General features: G+C 39.8%; 1 protein-coding gene across 2 annotated transcripts in view; it reads left to right on the forward strand.

The window, feature by feature from the left end:
- The window catches only part of LOC124554852 (microphthalmia-associated transcription factor), a 388895-nt gene extending 375098 nt beyond the window's left edge, over positions 1-13797 (forward strand). For both annotated transcript variants that reach the window (XM_047128519.1, XM_047128518.1), the window contains exon 9: positions 10565-13797. In XM_047128519.1, the coding sequence (XP_046984475.1) occupies positions 10565-10765 (201 nt within the window). In that variant the 3' untranslated portion in view covers positions 10766-13797. The remainder of the gene's footprint in view (positions 1-10564) is intronic.
- The last annotated feature ends 4269 nt before the right edge of the window (positions 13798-18066 follow it).

Here is an 18066-nt window from a genome sequence, read left to right on the forward strand (position 1 = left end):
ATGAACGTGCTGGAAAGGTAGGGCGACCGCGTACGGCAACCACAGAGGGCAACGCGCAGCTAGTGCAGCAGGTGATCCAACAGCGGCCTCGGGTTTCCGTTCGCCGTGTTGCAGCTGCGGTCCAAATAACGCCAACGTCCACGTATCGTCTCATGCGCCAGAGTTTACACCTCTATCCATACAAAATTCAAACGCGGCAACCCCTCAGCGCCGCTACCATTGCTGCACGAGAGACATTCGCTAACGATATAGTGCACAGGATTGATGACGGCAATATGCATGTGGGCAGCATTTGGTTTACTGACGAAGCTTATTTTTACCTGGACGGCTTTGTCAATAAACAGAACTGGCGCATATGGGGAACCGAAAAGCCCCATGTTGCAGTCCCATCGTCCCTGCATCCTCAAAAAGTACTGGTCTGGGCCGCCATTTCTTCCAATGGAATCATTGGCCCATTTTTCAGATCCGAAACGATTACTGCATCACGCTATCTGGACATTCTTCGTGAATTTGTGGCGGTACAAACTGCCTTAGACGACACTGCGAACACCTCGTGGTTTATGCAAGATGGTGCCCGGCCACATCGCACGGCCAACGTCTTTAATTTCCTGAATGAATATTTCGATGATCGTGTGATTGCTTTGGGCTATCCGAAACGTACAGGAGGCGGCGTGGATTGGCCTCCTTATTCGCCAGACATGAACCCCTGTGACTTCTTTCTGTGGGGACACTTGAAAGACCAGGTGTACCGCCAGAATCCAGAAACAATTGAACAGCTGAAGCAGTACATCTCATCTGCATGTGAAGCCATTCCGCCAGACACGTTGTCAAAGGTTTCGGGTAATTTCATTCAGAGACTACGCCATATTATTGCTACGCATGGTGGATATGTGGAAAATATCGTACTATAGAGTTTCCCAGACCGCAGCGCCATCTGTTGTTGAAAATTGTAACTACTGTAATTCCGAAAGTTTATCTGCCTGAAAATGTACTGTTGTCCCAAGCATATTGCAACAAACGGTGTATTTTTATCGCTGCTCGTTTAGTTTTTATTGCTGTTTCAAATATACCGGTCATTTTTGAAACACCCTGTATGACACATTATGCTTACATCTCAGCTGGTGTGAAGGGGTCCAAATTCTGAAATTCCTACTTGTTTTCCTGATATAAAATTTATTGAAATCATCACAATTCAGGCCTCTATGAACTTTCTTGTAATGATTTGAATAAGGTTTATATCAGAGAAATGGGTAGGAATTTCAGACTTAGATTTAAAGAATCTACGGAAACTGCTAAAGCAACCAATCCACATTTTACTTGCATTTAAAAAGCCAAAAACATAAGGCATAAAATATTGGAAATGCCCAAAAAATCCTACAAATAGTACCTAAAGGACAAACAACAACCATTTTGGAGAAAATTTACTCTCATACAGAAAAATACCTAGAAGACATCCTTAATGAGCAAAACGATTTTAAACATGAAAATATCTTGAAAATTTTATTGACATTATAAAAGAAGGGGGGGGGATTATCATAAACAACAGAACATTTATCATTTGCATGAAAAGCATAAAACTTTTATCTGTGAAAAATTAAACTTAATCACTAACCTGCAAAATAGAAATTCCATTGTAAACATGTAGCATCGCTGGAGCTAGGACAGTGAAAAAAAGAGCTGTCAAAAATAAGTTTACCAGGACCGTGCAGATAAAAGTATCTTGAAAATAACATTGTCATAACTAAAAGACAACTGACATTTATGATCCAAGATGCAGTATGGAGCACATCATATCAGCTAAGACATAGGCACAATGTGCCACACATATAGACTAATATAGACATAAGGAACAATATTATACCTATTGTACTATCTTCACATGTACCCTTGATGATGGCAAAACACTGAAATGAGTTTGTGTGACTTTTATCACTATGAGTAAATAAATAACTAGTGCAACAGAAACATGTACCAAAAAATAAAAATATGTTGTCTTCGACGTCATGCATGCTGCGGACCCACTATAAAAGAAATTTTAGTGAAGTTAAGTTGGGTTATTAAGCTCACATTTATTGGAATGGTGCTTATGAGCTATTTCCAGTAACTAAAGGCATTTCGCTGATTATACTTCTGTATTGAGTGAAAGAGGAGCAGGCTGTTTCTATCCATCTCAGTGCAAAAACAGTTTAGCATTTAATTCCATTGCATGATTCAAGATTTCAGTAGGCTGCTGTGCGTTTCACTGCACTAAAGTCACCATCGCTGTTTTCAGATTGGATAAGCAAGATTTCCTAGTTCACCACTATTTCAGGGAGGTAATTGGTCCAGATATTAAGTGTAATAGAAACTCATAGGAACTCTTTCTAAGTTTGCCTGTTCCTATTCCAATCATGCACAAGGAATATGGCCATAAACCACACAACAGAAAGAGAGAGAGAGAGAGAGAGAGAGAGAGAGAGAGAGAATAGGGGGATAGGAATTGCTGTAGCATGCTGCTAGAGGAACAAAAACAGGCTATTGAGAAAGTGTAGATGGGCTGTGCCGTATTGTTTTGGCTCCTCTAATGGTGTGTTACCATAGTATGGCATGAGATTTTCACTGTGTACCAAGACTAATGACATCTACCCCCCCCCCCCCCCCCTTTTTTTTTTTTTTTTTTTTTTTTTTTTTTTTTTTTAAAAGGTGACAATTCAAACTCTGTCTACACCTCTGATTAGAGCACTAGGGTGAGAGTGTCATACAGTATGCATTTTACCACCATTCCTTGAGGGAGTGTGCACATTGTGTAGGCACAGAGTTGGCAACATTTACAGTATCAACTATTACATTTGGTAAAGGACAGATTACTACTCACCATGTAGCATAAGATTTGGTTACTCATCAGATGTTTTACAATAAAAGCTTTGGACTGTAAAACATTTCTACGACAAAAGAGATGTGTTCTTGTATGTTTCCAGTGCTCTTGTATGTGGTTGGTGTGGCCTCCTGTCCAAAGACAGATTTGATATTGCTCTCTACAATAGTCTATCCTTGCAAGTGTCTTCATCTGGTGGAGTTTCTGCATCCCTTCACATTTTTAGCCCCCCCCCCCCCTGCCACACACACACACACACACACACACACACACACACACACACACACACACAGTGAAAACAACTGAGGTATTAGCAATTTACCATCAGATAGCATGCATATTCCTGGACACAGTGCTAACTCACAACCACACCTCTAGGTTGATGATAGGCCTCGTATGTCACCAGACAGCTGGACAGAGCTGATGAAAGATACACATACTTGTCTTAGTAAACATTTCAGCTCTGCAGCTCATCATGTATATTAAAGGAAGCTTTTGTTGAGAAATTTCATTTTGTTTGTTAGGGAGATTACCTGTTTTATTTATTTTCACAATTTCAATCCACTGTCTTTATATGTTCTACAAGAAGAGAATTACTATTGACTTTAAAACAACAGATAATATCAAAATTCAGATCTGTTGTATTTTTGGTGTATAACAGAAATGTTTGAGAAAAATGTAATCTATAAAATATCATGCTAGACCTGTGATGAAAATTATTTCTGCTAGACACACAGATTGTCTGATACCAGATTTGAAGAACATTCTTATCCCAGCAAGAGAACTGCACAGGGTCTACATACAGAAAAGGAAGGACTTAATATTTGGGCTAGTAACAAACATCTTAAATTTCAGCATGCTGTAAATAAGAGTAGGTAACTGGATGTCGTTGAAAAGTTTGAAATTTAAATTGAGAAACGAGAGGAACTGGAGAAGTTCCTTAATGGAAAAAAACCAGTTCTTCACAGATACTTACTTTAGTGCACAGTGTGTAACTAAACTCCCTTTCCAGTCATTGACTACTTGTAGTGGGGACCAAGATGGTTAAGTGTATCAAACGAACTCGTGTCAATGATTGTAAACTTTGTCATTGTTTCTGGAAGAGAAGATGGTACACCAGGTGACAAAAACAAATGCTATATGAATCCATGCCCGTTGCTGGTTAAATGACAGAAGAGGCATCAGTGGAGGACACATGACATGTGCACAGAATGCCAAAGAAGAGAGAGTAGCAGCAGACCACAGTGTCTGAGGTTATACGAATGCACATCACAATGGCAGATGGACATGTATATGACAGTGTGGTTGCCAGTGGAAGTGTGTGCTGTTGTTTGGTATGAATGAGCCTGTGGGACTAATATGTCCATCATTGATGAACACCTACAGACTGCCTGTGTACAGTGAAGCGGTCATGTCTTGTCAGATGGTTGATTGGTGGTGTTGCATGTTCAGAGAAGGAAGGCAGAGTGTGGAGGATGAAGGTCGAAGTGGGTGTCCCTCACCATCCATGAATGAAAGCAATATTGCTAGAGTTGATGAGACAATTCCATGCATTACATGGCACCACTGAGTTTTATCAGAGTGGTTTCTCCAAACTGATTGCACACTACAACAAATGTCTCAATGTTGGTGGTGACTATGTCGAAAAATAGTGCAAGGTGTATAGTTCATGATGCCATAAAGTTTCCATATGAAAAACAATGACAAAACTTACTTTCGGAACGTCCGTCATATGAACACCATTCACTGATCACCTGATGTCCCATGTAGGTACCAGCGGGCCTCGGTGACGGATACATTCATCACCAGCAGGGCCAACTGTGCAGCTCCCAGGCAGCACCACACACTGGAGTTTGAAGCGACTACTCCACACAGTGGAAGAGGATGTAACGACACGTACCACATGTGTAGCAGGTAGACTGAATGTGGATCACCAAACTGTCTGGCATGTTCTGCATGAGCAGCAGCTACGCCCATACCACCACCAGAAGGTACAGGCAGTGCAGCCACAGGATTTTGCGTCATGAGCCCACTTCTGCAGGTGGTTCTTGCACCTTTGTGTGGATGAGCCTGACTTCCCCCAGCAGATCCTTTTCACAGAAGAATCAAGTTAACCAGGTGTTATCAAGTATCACAACATTCCTGTGTAGGCTGACAAAAACTTGCATGCTGTGGGCTCCCACAGATTTCACGAATGATATTGTTTCAGCGTTTGGGCAGAGTTCCTCAATGGATGTGTGATTGGGCCATACCTTCTTCCACTACATCTCACAGGTGCTGCATACTTGTGATTCCTTGACAGCATATTACATGGGTTCTTGGAAGTTGTGCCACTGCATGTGCATCAAAACATGTCGTTTCAGCATGGTGGTGCATCACTTCATTTTCCACATGCGGTCTGACCAATGATTTAGGCAGCATTGTATGGGTCATGATGGCCCGATTGCTTGGCGTGCATGTTCTCCTAGTAAGAACCCGCTAGACTGCTACCGGTTGAGTCACGTGAAATACTTGATTTACAAGATGCTATGGCCTCTGAGGAAACCCTACTGGCACAGGTTATGGCTGGGGCAGATTCTGGATGATCAGGGATTGATGACAGTGTGTACTGGAACATGGTACAGATGTATCGTATCTGTGTTGATGGCAGTGGTAAACACATCAAGCCTTACTTGTTGGTGGACCCAGACAACAAGCAGCAGAAGTCACAGAACAACAGGTGTTGTTGTATTTTGGATGTGGTGGAAAAATTGTATGTTTCTGGACATAAGTTCTTATGCTAAAGTTAACCATCTCGATCCCCACTACAAGTCCTCAAGTCTGTTAAAGGGAGTTAGTTACACCTGCTGAACAGAAATATCTGCTGTGGTCTGTATGTTCCTCATTTGGGTCCTCTGTCTGGTAATGTCTGAGCCCTGTGGTTTCCCCCCAAGTGTGTGGCTGTCATGTATCATGCAGTTTCAAGAATATGAGTGCTGTCTGGTCGTCAAGTGCTAAACTGTCTTAATCTTTTCCCTTATACATTTATACTGTAGATTCTATCTCACATCTTGTAAAATATTGTACTGTCTAAAACTTTTACTGTAAAACATTTGTAATCTTTTCCATAAGACATTGTTTTGTATTTTATAATGTTCAAATAACAGCTCTATATCATTTGGTTTGAAAATTTTTAAAATACATAAGAAGTTGCAAAAATAAAAGAAATTTTTGTAATGTGATAGGGTTAATACTATAAATTTTGCCATCTCTGCACCTAGATGAATATGCACTCGCAAGGAATGAGGGTAAAATGCACACTATATAATGCCTTCACTTTTGAGCTCTATTCAGTATGAGTAAGAATTGTGAGATATTGTGATCACCATTTGTTGCTTTCATTTGACAGGTTCAAAAAGTAGCTTTTTGATAATGCATTCCTCTACACATATAATTGACAAAATATAATGTACTTTATTTTTCTTTCTCTTTGTTACTCTTTTAGTTGTGTGATGGCTAGTATAGGTCAAATCTGATAAAGATTTTTATAAAGGGTTTTGAAATTGTGTCAAATGAAAGTAACTGATTTGTTAAATCACTTTGAGTAACAAGTTATATGCTACTGTGCAAAACTGCATCAAAAGTTGAGTAGGTGGATGAAAATTAAATAAACATTTGATACTTTGTGACTTGTCGCCTAAAATAATGGACAGATTCATAGCCAAAGTGAGAAGCAAACTGTTTACAGTCACCTAAGATGTGACATACTTGTAGATATGCTGCAAAAACACAAAATACTGACCAGTCTTCTCACTAGAGGAGGAAACAGTGTATAAAAGAAAATTGACCTGTCTAGGAACATTTTGCCTCTGTGGTTCGAAGGAGCTACATCATGACCAGGTAGTTAGTTTCATTGACTGCAGCTTATTTTTCTTCACTTCCAACTACTACTTCTCCCAGAGATGCACAATACTGCAGTGAGGTTGTGACCTGCAGAGAGACTTTTATTCAGAATTGTAGGAATTCATACAGGCTTCTGTGGCTGCTGGTACCCAGCAGAGTAACACTTCCTTCTCTAGATGTTGTAAGCTAATGAAGGTGTCTCGATGGAATGAATTGTTTCTACAACTGTGTCTAGACTTTGCAAGTCACTGCATTGTGTGTGGTGAAGGGAACTTAGTGTACCACTATAATTTCCCCCCATTCCTGGTAAATTCAAGGAAGGGGATCTTGAACTTACCTAATTTTAATGTCATGATCATTTTGTAAATATTTGTGGGAAAAAGTAATACACTGCCTGATAACAATAGCGAAGCACCAAGAAGACATGGTCAGATATCAATGTTAACATTGTACGTATACACACCGTCAGCAGGTGTATAAGTGTGTAGAGTTGCAATTCTCTGTGATGGATAGAAGGGCCTCCAGAGTTCATTAGTGTCCTACGTGTATAGTGTTGTTACCAGGCCTGGTATGGTATATAAGGGGCACGAACAGTATCAGATGTTGAGCAATCACTGTGAAGAATACAGAGATTTGGCACACTTGTGAGAGACAGCGTTATCATCACCTTATGGAGATTGAAAGGGGCCTCATTATGCGGTCCCCATTCAGTCAGCTGGTTGACCGTACAGTATCCAGATATGTGGAGCATTTGTATGTGACAGTGGCCCAATTTTCGTCCACTTGGGAATGCGGGAGCAGAAATACTTGTCATCAAGGTTTTGGCCAACCACACCTGACTGCCAAAAGGGGGGCTCATTGTATTGTACACCAAACCCTTTATAATCGCTTTACATCTGTTTCTGCCTTTTGAGAACATGTAATAGACTCCCTGCAACATTCTGTGTCATATGCACCATTTGTTGGATACTAGCAACCGCCAGACTAGGGAATTACCATCCCATGCATAGACTGTCATTAAGACAGCAATACAAATGGTTGTGCTTGGAGTGGTGGTGTAACCAGGAAGTGTGGACTGCTGATGAATGGTGTTTCATTGTGTTCAGGGATGAATCCCAGTTTGCACTACCACAGGTGTCCATCATCAGCGAGTATGACAGTGATCTCTTGAGAGGTCCCATTCTTCTTATATTTTCAAGATACTTTAAAGACCTGGCATCATGATGTGGAGAGCCATTGAGTAAGACTTCAGGTAAAGGCTGGTAATATTTAAGGGAACTGACAGTTCAATGGTGCATCATGGGCGTACTGCGTCCTCATGTGTTACTTCTCACACGACAGTATCGTGTTGAAATTTTTTCGACAGGACAATGCTCACACAGTCATGACACATGTCTCTACTAACTGTCTGTGTGATGTTGAGGTACTTACACAGCCAGCAAGATCCCCAGATCTATCCTCGATAGAATATATGTGGAAGCTGCTCAGACATAAAGTTCATCCTAGTAATTAGGATATCAAGGACCAGTTACAGTGGTTGTGGGCCAGTTTGCCTCAGGAGAAGATAAAATGCCTTTGACATCCTTCCCAACTGAGTGAGTGCATGCATCCACACCAGAGGTGGTGCAACATCATGCTGATAAGTGGGCTCATAATGCCAAGTTCTTTGTAAATTTGACTCAATTTTGTAATTATCAAAATAACATTACATAACCTCTCAGCCCGAGAAGTTTCACTCCACTTCCCCCTCCTCTTCTGGGTGCTTCACTTTTTTTGTCAGGCAATGGATGTTGTTTAACTTCTTGGAACATACACTCTCATAATTTTACCAGTAAACCTCTCTATTATGCACAATGCCTCTCTTATAGCATCTACCACCACAGTTGAATGAATATCTTTGTTATATTCTCAGATCTCCCGAAAGACTCTTGAGCACAATTTGTGGCTGCCACAGAAGTGTTTGAATAGACTCAAAAATAGTATAGTTTTTGTGATCCTGTTGGAAAAAAGCCTTACAAGTGCTGTCTGTTGTTTAATGTTATTAATCACTAGATTATTGCTGTTCAGAACTTGTTAAATGTGACTCATTTTTTGCTGTTTCTGACTGTCCATGGGAGGTGGGTGTAAGTTCAGAAATAATCACACTATTTTTTTGAAAATTCCTTGCATATAGTTGTTTGTTTGTTATGTCTTAAAAATATTTGCAGTGGAACCATTTGAATCTATTTTAGGAAGTAGGAGAGAAGTAGTATGAATTGTAAGAAGAGGGGGAAATGGTCTCAGTCAAAAGTTAACAACTGTCCTATGGGATGCAAAGTCTGCATTACTCATTTATTTTCTTCATGATAGAAGGGTGATGACGGCAGTAGAATTCTGCAAGCTGTTGTTGAATGTACAGCTGCCTATTGCAGTAAAAATGCCGATAACCCCTTCATGACATTCTGCTTCTGCATGATAGTGCATTGGCTCCTAAAGCAGCATCAGCCAGTAGTAGGGTCTGAGAATTTGACTTTTAACATCTTCTCAACACCCTTCTTATAGTCCGTATGAATTCCACATGCTTCACCTCCTGAAGGAGGCTTTAAGTTGGGAAAAACAGCAAAAATGTGATATTTGAGCTGTTAGTTTACAGTCAACTGAGTGCCCCCCTTCGTTTTTTGATGAAGTGATCAAGAAATTTGAACAACAAAGCCTCATCTAGTTGGAAGTATGCTCAATTCTAAATGTTACATAATTCCCACATTTTTGTTCATGGAGGAATATTAAACAGTGATCTAAACAGCCACTCACAAAAATGTTAAGTTGGCATTTTAGTACCTGCCTTGGAGCAGTCCTACTTTAATGCAGTGTTAAGCCACAGAATTTGTGTGTGTCACCCCTGACTGTTCTGATGAGATACCTCACTAATCAAACTTACTGACAACGATGAACTTAGTCATCTCTCTTCATAGTAACAAAATAGAAGCAGTGCATGGAAAACTATATTTTGTGTTGGGAACTTGTACTATGACTAATTGATTTAATGACAGCAAACCCATTATTTATTCTACAAAGTACCAGTTGTACCAGGCTAAGATTCAAAACTGAATATAAGTGAATGGAAATGTGGGGTGCTGTTTGGAACAGCTGTCATTCTGTGATAATGTTGAGCTTCTAAAGCATTATGTTTAGGATATACTGCCCTGATGTACCTCTGTATGAAAATAACTGCACATAATCAGCTAAGGCTATTGCCGTACTTCAGATTGGGAATAAAACTGAGCAAGCTGTGTGAAACGTTCTGCTGTATTTAGTATAAAATAGAGAGTAATGATGTGATTTTCAGGTGGTTCTTCTGCTGTAATATACCATTCACAACAATTAAAATAACAGCAATAAGCAGAAGCTGTTGTGGTGCAACAGATTTAGAGCAAGTTAAGCTATTCAGATTTACTGTAGTGCTTGAAATGTGTATGGCTTCTTGTTCCACACTACACACAGCTGTTTCTCCCAGAGACAATGGTATTTCTCAATTTTAGAGGCTGGGATCATAATGATAACTTACAATGCTCCAACATTGTCTGTTGTCATAGTTATTGCTAAAAGTTGATTATTGTAATATAGAAATGGCCTGCTTTACTTGATAATCCTGTTTGTCGGCACCTATATATTAATGACATTTATGGCAGCTTCCATGAGGACATTGAAGAGTTTTGTTACAATTTCCAGCAACAAAATGTGTTTGTTAACCAATTTTGATAAAGTATATAATATGGGTATATTTTATTGAACAAAAATGATAATCTATTTTGTCACCAAATTGATTCTTACATGTTTTGTTGTCTTCAGATTCCTGATGTACTTACTGAAGCTGCCACATTAAGTGCGTCACAGGTTGAAGATCTGATGGAGGATGACCACCCTGTTAATGGTGATCCAATGTTTTCATCTCCACAGATCCCAAGTCCTCTGGATCATCATGCTTTGGATGATGACTTTGACCACGACCCCAGTGAAAAATTTGTTGATGATGTTGACATGGTAGCATGAATGTGAATGGTTGCAATTGCAAATACAGCATATTTACGAATGATAGATACAGCATATTTACTCTTGCACTACAGTTGCACTACTATGAATGTTTACTGTAGCAGTTAAGATACATAATGGACTGAGTTTTCTAGCCATCAGATTGCTGTTACTGCATAAAAGGGGATCATGTGTGCATTCAGTTGAAGTGCTGTGAATTTTGAATGGGAAAGAAAGTTACTGGCTTGGAGAAGACATTCATATGCTTGCACACAAATGTGTACACAGACTGCTTGAAATTATTACTTTTTATGCAGCATGAAGATATAAGTTTTGTAAAAAGTGCAACTTTAAATGTTTGTACCTTGGCATAATTTGAATGACTGTGGTAATAGTCTGCATGCTACAAGCTTTTATTATTTTTGAACTGGGACTTACCTGTGCATAGTAATTATGATTCATGGATAATCTGTCCCAAGAGATCGTATGGGCAGTGTAACTGAATTATAATGTTTCAAATGCTGTACTGTGACAGGTAACAGTGAACGTAATTTTACTTGATTGTATCAACTTTCAAGTATTCCAAAAATTGGCTGTGATAGAAACGAGTTGTAATTAGTGTCAAATGTTAAAAGGCTGGGTACTTTTTGGAATGGTTTTGAAATAAACCAGTTTGGAAAGTTCTTATTTGTATCTTCTTTCATGTAACTGAATGTGGTTATGTAACCACTTGGAAGGGGAGGGAAAAGGTGCCTTTAATATACATGATATTTGTGACTTGATGATGCTACAATTGTATCAGGCTATCGTCTGTGTAGTAATGCTGTTATTCTGATAAATGTCAGTGCCTGGGAACAAGTTGTACAGGTGGAGCAGTCTTCAGGCTTTGTGGTTTGGGTACATAGACAGTAGAGAAATATTAGTGACATTGGCAGGAATAGTGTATGGCATTCGTATTCTGTTCCCATTTGACAGTTATGTGTTTCGATATTTCCTGCCTGTATAACGACAACTCACAATTTCAACCAGTGGGTTGATCTGAGAGTGATAGAGCATCCATTCATCCACAAATTGTGTTCTGTAACTCGCTACTTTTGATTCAGTATTGTGAGACAGGGAAATATTTGTACAAGTATTATTCCTTCACTATTTTTGGTGTCAGATGTTCGTACAATATCTTCAGTTTTTTCTGTTGTTTTGGGCTGATATTTAGTACAGTTTTAATACAAGTCTGAAGTGCCAAAATTTTGAGCCTACCATCTGTGACCTGAGAAACTACATTGCTTTGGGCCATGGAAGCCAGTCATTGTTTGCCTAGATACAAAAAGTTGTCTCAGAGAATATGGAATGTTCATTCCTGTAGGCACATGGTTAGAACTTTCTCTTGATGATATGTGTCCAGATGTTACAAAGACAGACTTTTATAAAGGTATTTTAATCCATAAATTCTTTCTATTGAAAGTGAAAATGCCAACAATTGACAGTAGAGATTAACTTTGTGTGTCACATAAAAGTTCAGTGGCAAGGAATTACTCTTAAAATGTCTTCACCCACATTACAGTGAACTGTGGGAGAATTATTTTGCCCCATGTTTTTTGGAGTATAGACAAAAGTCAAGACTGCACTTCATTAAATTCTCCCTTGAGGATTCACTATTTCCATGGAGTATCAACTTTTCAAAAGTAGATTAAACTAATGAAACATGTTGGACAATGACTGAGAAAAGTGCTTTAAATGTTTTCTGTTTTATTTCCTGTCTCACTAGGCTTACATGTCTTGTGGGTGATGAGAAGGTGAAAAATCTCTCATTTTAGTATCGCTGTACTGAAATTTCTGCCAGCAGTGCCTAAAGCAAATCTTGTCTAGGTCTATATGTTAATATGCATTGTATAAACAACATAAAGAGGGGTTGATATATATCAGTAATGTGTCTTTGTCCTGAACAATTTATATCATTTGTTACATGACATAACAGTGCATACAAAATGTAGAGAATTCAAACAAAATTTTTATTTTAAGAATAATTTAATTTCTGACACGAATCTCTGCATTAATTTTAATCAAATGGGCAGCAGTTATGATTTTCAGAGGTACTTAGTTTTCTTTAACATGAATGATTTGCTACTTAGTCTAAAGATCTCTGTACAAAAAGTGTTATCATCATTTTACAGTGCATAACGCTGTAGAACTGAAGACATTTATCTGCGGGAATAGTGGGGGGATTATTGAAAACCAGTATATGTTTTAATTTATTTTTACATCTGTTATCACCAAGCATATGGAAAGTCTCATACGCACCTGTTGATAATATCATTTTCACATCTTTCTCTTTATATTTTACTATTTCATTTATGTACTTATGGATATGCACTTAAAATCACCGTGTTCATGTATTGTGTCGGCTTTTGACAAATTGGAAAAGTTTGTGATTTATATGTGTTGGGGGGAAAGGGGGGGGGGGAGATGGGAATGGTCTCTTGGTCTCTGTTGGAAAATTTTAATAGTGAATCTACAGTACACACAGACAACAGTGCATACTATTGTTTCCTTGTGCTCTTTCAAAGTGTGTTGCCCATATTGATACAACTAATGTAGAATTTTTTAAATATGAAATTTTGTGTGTGTTATTTTTAAAATTTTATGTTTATAAATTGGTTATGAAACCTACTGTCCTTATTATGAAAGAATGTAAACACTGCCACAGCCTGTAATAGCAGTCAGTCAGAATATCTTAATAATGGAAGATGTTTGAAAATAATTTGTCTTCTTAATTGTTATACTCTTGTGTAATAATAATTATCACAATAACAATAAATGACTATGTTTTGTTTTGATGTGAAGGTGTTGTTTCAGCAGGTATCATTTGAAAATTTTCATCTATCTGATATTTTGCATTATACTTTCCTCTTGACAGAGAGTTGTACATTCCTTCATAAATCTCTTTGTTGAATTATATTTAGTAAAGAGCTTATGAACTGTTAAAATGATTATTGTATAAATATAACTGTTTTGAAAAAATGTCTTTATTCTCTTTCATAAAGCTCCTTCAATAATGACTGTAGTTTTGTTTTAATCAATGAATATTTAGTTGCTAAAATTGGGATATGCCTGTACACGCAGTTTTACACACTTCTGCTGTTTTGTATCAGAAAACTGGTAAATTGAGACTGTGGATCAGCTGTGCGTAACCCAGATATTGTTGCTGTACTTGCTCAAAAACAGTGATACAGAACCAAAGTCAAGTTTGTCTACCATTGTTCTCTTTCTCTAAACAAACTGGGTTTGTTTCAAGGTTGAGAAACTTGCTTACTGCTAATAATAGTCATGAGATCACCTGATATTTTACATAGTTAATTTTTTGTCTTTATTTTTTTGGGAGCATTGTGATTTGTGTGTACTAGAAATGTTGCACACCACCTACCAGGCCAATGGCTATTCAATAACAAACAGGTAATTGAATGAGTGAAGACAACGAGCCACTATGTAAATGAGATATTGGACACATTAACCAGAAGTTACACATTGTAGCTAATCTGTACAACTAGCATTCTTCTTATTCGTGCATACATGGGCAAATGCACAATAGCCTACTTGAACTTATAAATTAACTAGAGTTTGAGACGCAGAGTCGTGAAGCAGCAATTGTAGTGCTATCTAATGATGAGGTACACTGAGTAAGACGCTGGACTCATGTTTGAGAGGAATAGAGTTTTAATACCCACCCAGCCATCCTGATTTACATTTTCCATGTTTTCCTTAGTTCACTTGAGGCGAGTACAAACATGGCTTATGAACCTTCATCACAGCTGATTTCTTTTCCCCTGTTTATGTATTGTGCTGAGCAGTATACTTAGGTCATGAGCAAATGTGCCTACGACCATGTTTCATTTCTGGCCATTCACATGGGCTGACAACTAGTTGGTCAAAACAACAATATAAAAGGCCACGCAATGGTTTCAAGACAGCCCAGTATATGGCATGGCTTTTTTACAGGTGGCACTGCCATTGATGCTGTAGAATATACCACTGACAGAAATGCAGTAGGATATATTGGTTGGATCCATGGGCCAAGTCTGGCACCTGTGTCTTTCACATGGATGAATTCAAGAAACGAGGAGTTTGATTGTGTTGGACTGGGTTGGTGGCACAATACTACTCTTACTGTTGTCTGGTATCAAATCCTGATCTTGCACACAGTTATTATCTGCCATGCAGTTTCATTGTAGATACACACATTGTCACAGTGAAAGAGTCATTTTGGCAGAAGACTGTTGGATGGATGGAAGGAAGGGAGGGAGGGGTACTTTAAAAGCAATGGATATTTTGTAGACAGATAACTTTTGGTCTTGTTGACAGATATTACATTGTGTGTTTACTTGACCTTTGCAGGAGTCCATGGGTTTCTAATAAGAATAAGCAGCTGGACCTTCACATGTTGTGTAAATAATACACATGGTTGAGTACTCAAAGGACACCAATGTAGACATAAATACTGATTCAAATTTCCGTTCATTTGCATTTTTACTCCATATGATCAATAGTAATTAGAGCTGATTAGTTATATAATCAGTTTCTAAATCGAGTTCGAGTCTCAGTCTGGCACACAGTTTTAATCTGCCAGGAAGTTTCATATCAGTGCACAATCTGCTGCAGAGTGAAAATTTCATTCTGGAAATTCTAAGTCGCCTGATCCAAAGTGCATTGGACTTTCATTTGTTGTTGTTGTTGTTGTTGTTGTTGTTGTGGTCTTCAGTCCAGAGACTGGTTTGATGCAGCTCTCCATGCTACTCTATCCTGTGCAAGCTTCTTCATCTCCCAGTACCTACTGCAACCTACATCCTTCTGAATCTGCTTAGTGTATTCATCTCTTGGTCTCCCTCTACGATTTTTACCCTCCACGCTGCCCTCCACTACTAAATTGGTGATCCCTTGATGCCTCAGAACATCTCATACGAATCGATCCCTTCTTCTTGTCACATATTCAATTTAAATTGTGAATGCAGTATACAGAATATAATCATAATTGTGCGTTGTTGAATGAGATGAAAATAATCCAGAATAAACACACCACATGAGCTAGAATAGCATAGACGTTTGGTCTTGGATCAATTTACGTAGGTTTATGACAGTAGTGGGCTTGAGATTTATAAAGCACAACAATAAATTATTCATTTTTGGCAGGTACTGACCATATTATTGTACTTGGATTGTGGGTTGGAACATGTCAGTAGTCATATGCTGTGGCTGACACCTTAGAATCCTGCTAAGATATAGTCATCTGACCACAAGTCTATCCATCGCACATATTGCACAGCTCCTCGGGTAGATAAACCAGGCCATGGGTGACATCATCTGGTCTTCTGCTTAGGCTGTGCAAGCAATCTTTGCATTGGATATGGGCATCAATAACCCTGAAGTGAACAGTATAAACAGTCAATCGTCCTGAGCTAATAACAACAAAGTCTCACACTGAACTCATATTAAGAAGCATTAGTGTTCATATTGTATCGTGCTACTCAGTATCAGGTTTTCCAGAATTAAAGTGAATGGCAATATGGTTCCTTTGAAAAAGACATGGCCAGTTTCTTTCCCCTTTCCCATCCTTGTCCTATTCACACTTGTGAACATATTGCTGATTTGATTCTTGAGTTTCTCCCAGCGTATTTGATAATCAAAATATCCACGGGTGTACTGCCGGTCTACAGTGTCCAACGGGCACAATATTTCGGCGATCATACATGTCGCCATCATCAGGTGAACTGATGGACTGAGCTCCTGTGAACATGCCGGTACGGAGATCCGTACGCTATGGCTGCTCAGGGGGAACTGGCTTCGGTCGCGGCAGCGGCCGATTTAAATACCCTCCTCCCGCGGCGCACTCCTCCGCCGTCCGTGCCCCGCGCCACGGTCACGCGGTGGAACAGATTGCGACGGCGTCTGAGATGACGTCGGTGTGATGGCTCTGTCCGCCGTGGTCGTCACAACTATACGTTTGCTCGATTTGCTCTTGATTAACCCAATCGCTGGTTCCCAAGCCTTGCTAAGATTATAACCACAGTCACGGCTTATGAGGTCGTCATTGGTGCGGATTTCGATGGCCTCTCTAACAACGCTGTCCCAGTATCTCAACGTCTGTACCAGAATCCTCGTGCGTTTGTACTCCATAGCGTGCTTTTCCGACAAACAATGTTCAGCGACCGCCGACTTGCTCGGATACATCAGTCGAGTGTGCCTCTGGTGTTCACGGCATCGATCCTCAACGGCACGCATCGTCTGACCAATATACGACTTTCCACATTGACAGGGAATCTGGTACTCGCCGGCCTTCCTCAGACCGAGGTCATCTTTGGCACTCCCCACCAGTGCACAAGTTTTATTCGGAGGACAAACACAGTTCCGACCCGGTGTTTCTTCAAAATGCAGGCGATTTTCCCCGAGAGTGCGCCTGTATATGGAATAAACGCAGTGCCTACCTCCTCCCTCGTGATTTCATCCATCTCCACAGTTTGTGCTGTAGTGGTTGGGCGGAGAGCACGTTGAATCTGCCACTCTGAGTACCGATTTTTTCGAAATACGGTTCTCAGATGTTCCAATTCCTGGGGTAGACTCTCTCTATCAGAGATAGTGTGCGCCCTATGTACTAGAGTTTTAATTACCACATTCCTCTGTGAAGGGTGGTGGCAGCTGTCTGCATGCAAATACAGATCAGTGTGCGTTGTCTTCCAATACACCCCATGACCTAGGGTGCCGTCAGCCCTTCTCTTGACCAAGACATCAAGGAAAGGTAATTTACCATCCGTTTCAGTCTCCATAGTGAATTTGATGTTGGGGTGTATGGAGTTTAGATGGGTAAGGAAGTCAAGGAGTTTATCCATACCATGTGGCCAGATGACGAACGTGTCGTCCACGTAACGGAAAAAGCACGTAGGTTTCCATTCGGATGACGACAGGGCTTCCTCCTCGAAGTTCTCCATGTACAAATTCTCTACCACCGGTGAGAGTGGGCTACCCATGGCGACTCCCTCCGTTTGTACGTAGTGCGGTCGCTGAACATTGTTTGTCGGAAAATCACACTATGGAGTATGAACGCACGAGGATTCTGGTGCAGACGTCGAGATACTGAAACAGCGTTGTTAGAGAGGCCATCGAAATTTGCACCAATGACGACCTCATAAACCGTGACTGTGGCTGTAATCTTAGCAAGGCTTGGGAACTAACGATTGGGTTAATCAAGAGTAAATCGAGCAAACGTATAGTTGTGACGACCACGGAGGACAGAGCCATCACACAGATGTCATCTCAGATGCCGTCGCAATCTGTTC

Source organism: Schistocerca americana, chromosome X (assembly GCF_021461395.2).
Source record: "Schistocerca americana isolate TAMUIC-IGC-003095 chromosome X, iqSchAmer2.1, whole genome shotgun sequence".
Lineage (NCBI taxonomy): Eukaryota > Metazoa > Arthropoda > Insecta > Orthoptera > Acrididae > Schistocerca > Schistocerca americana.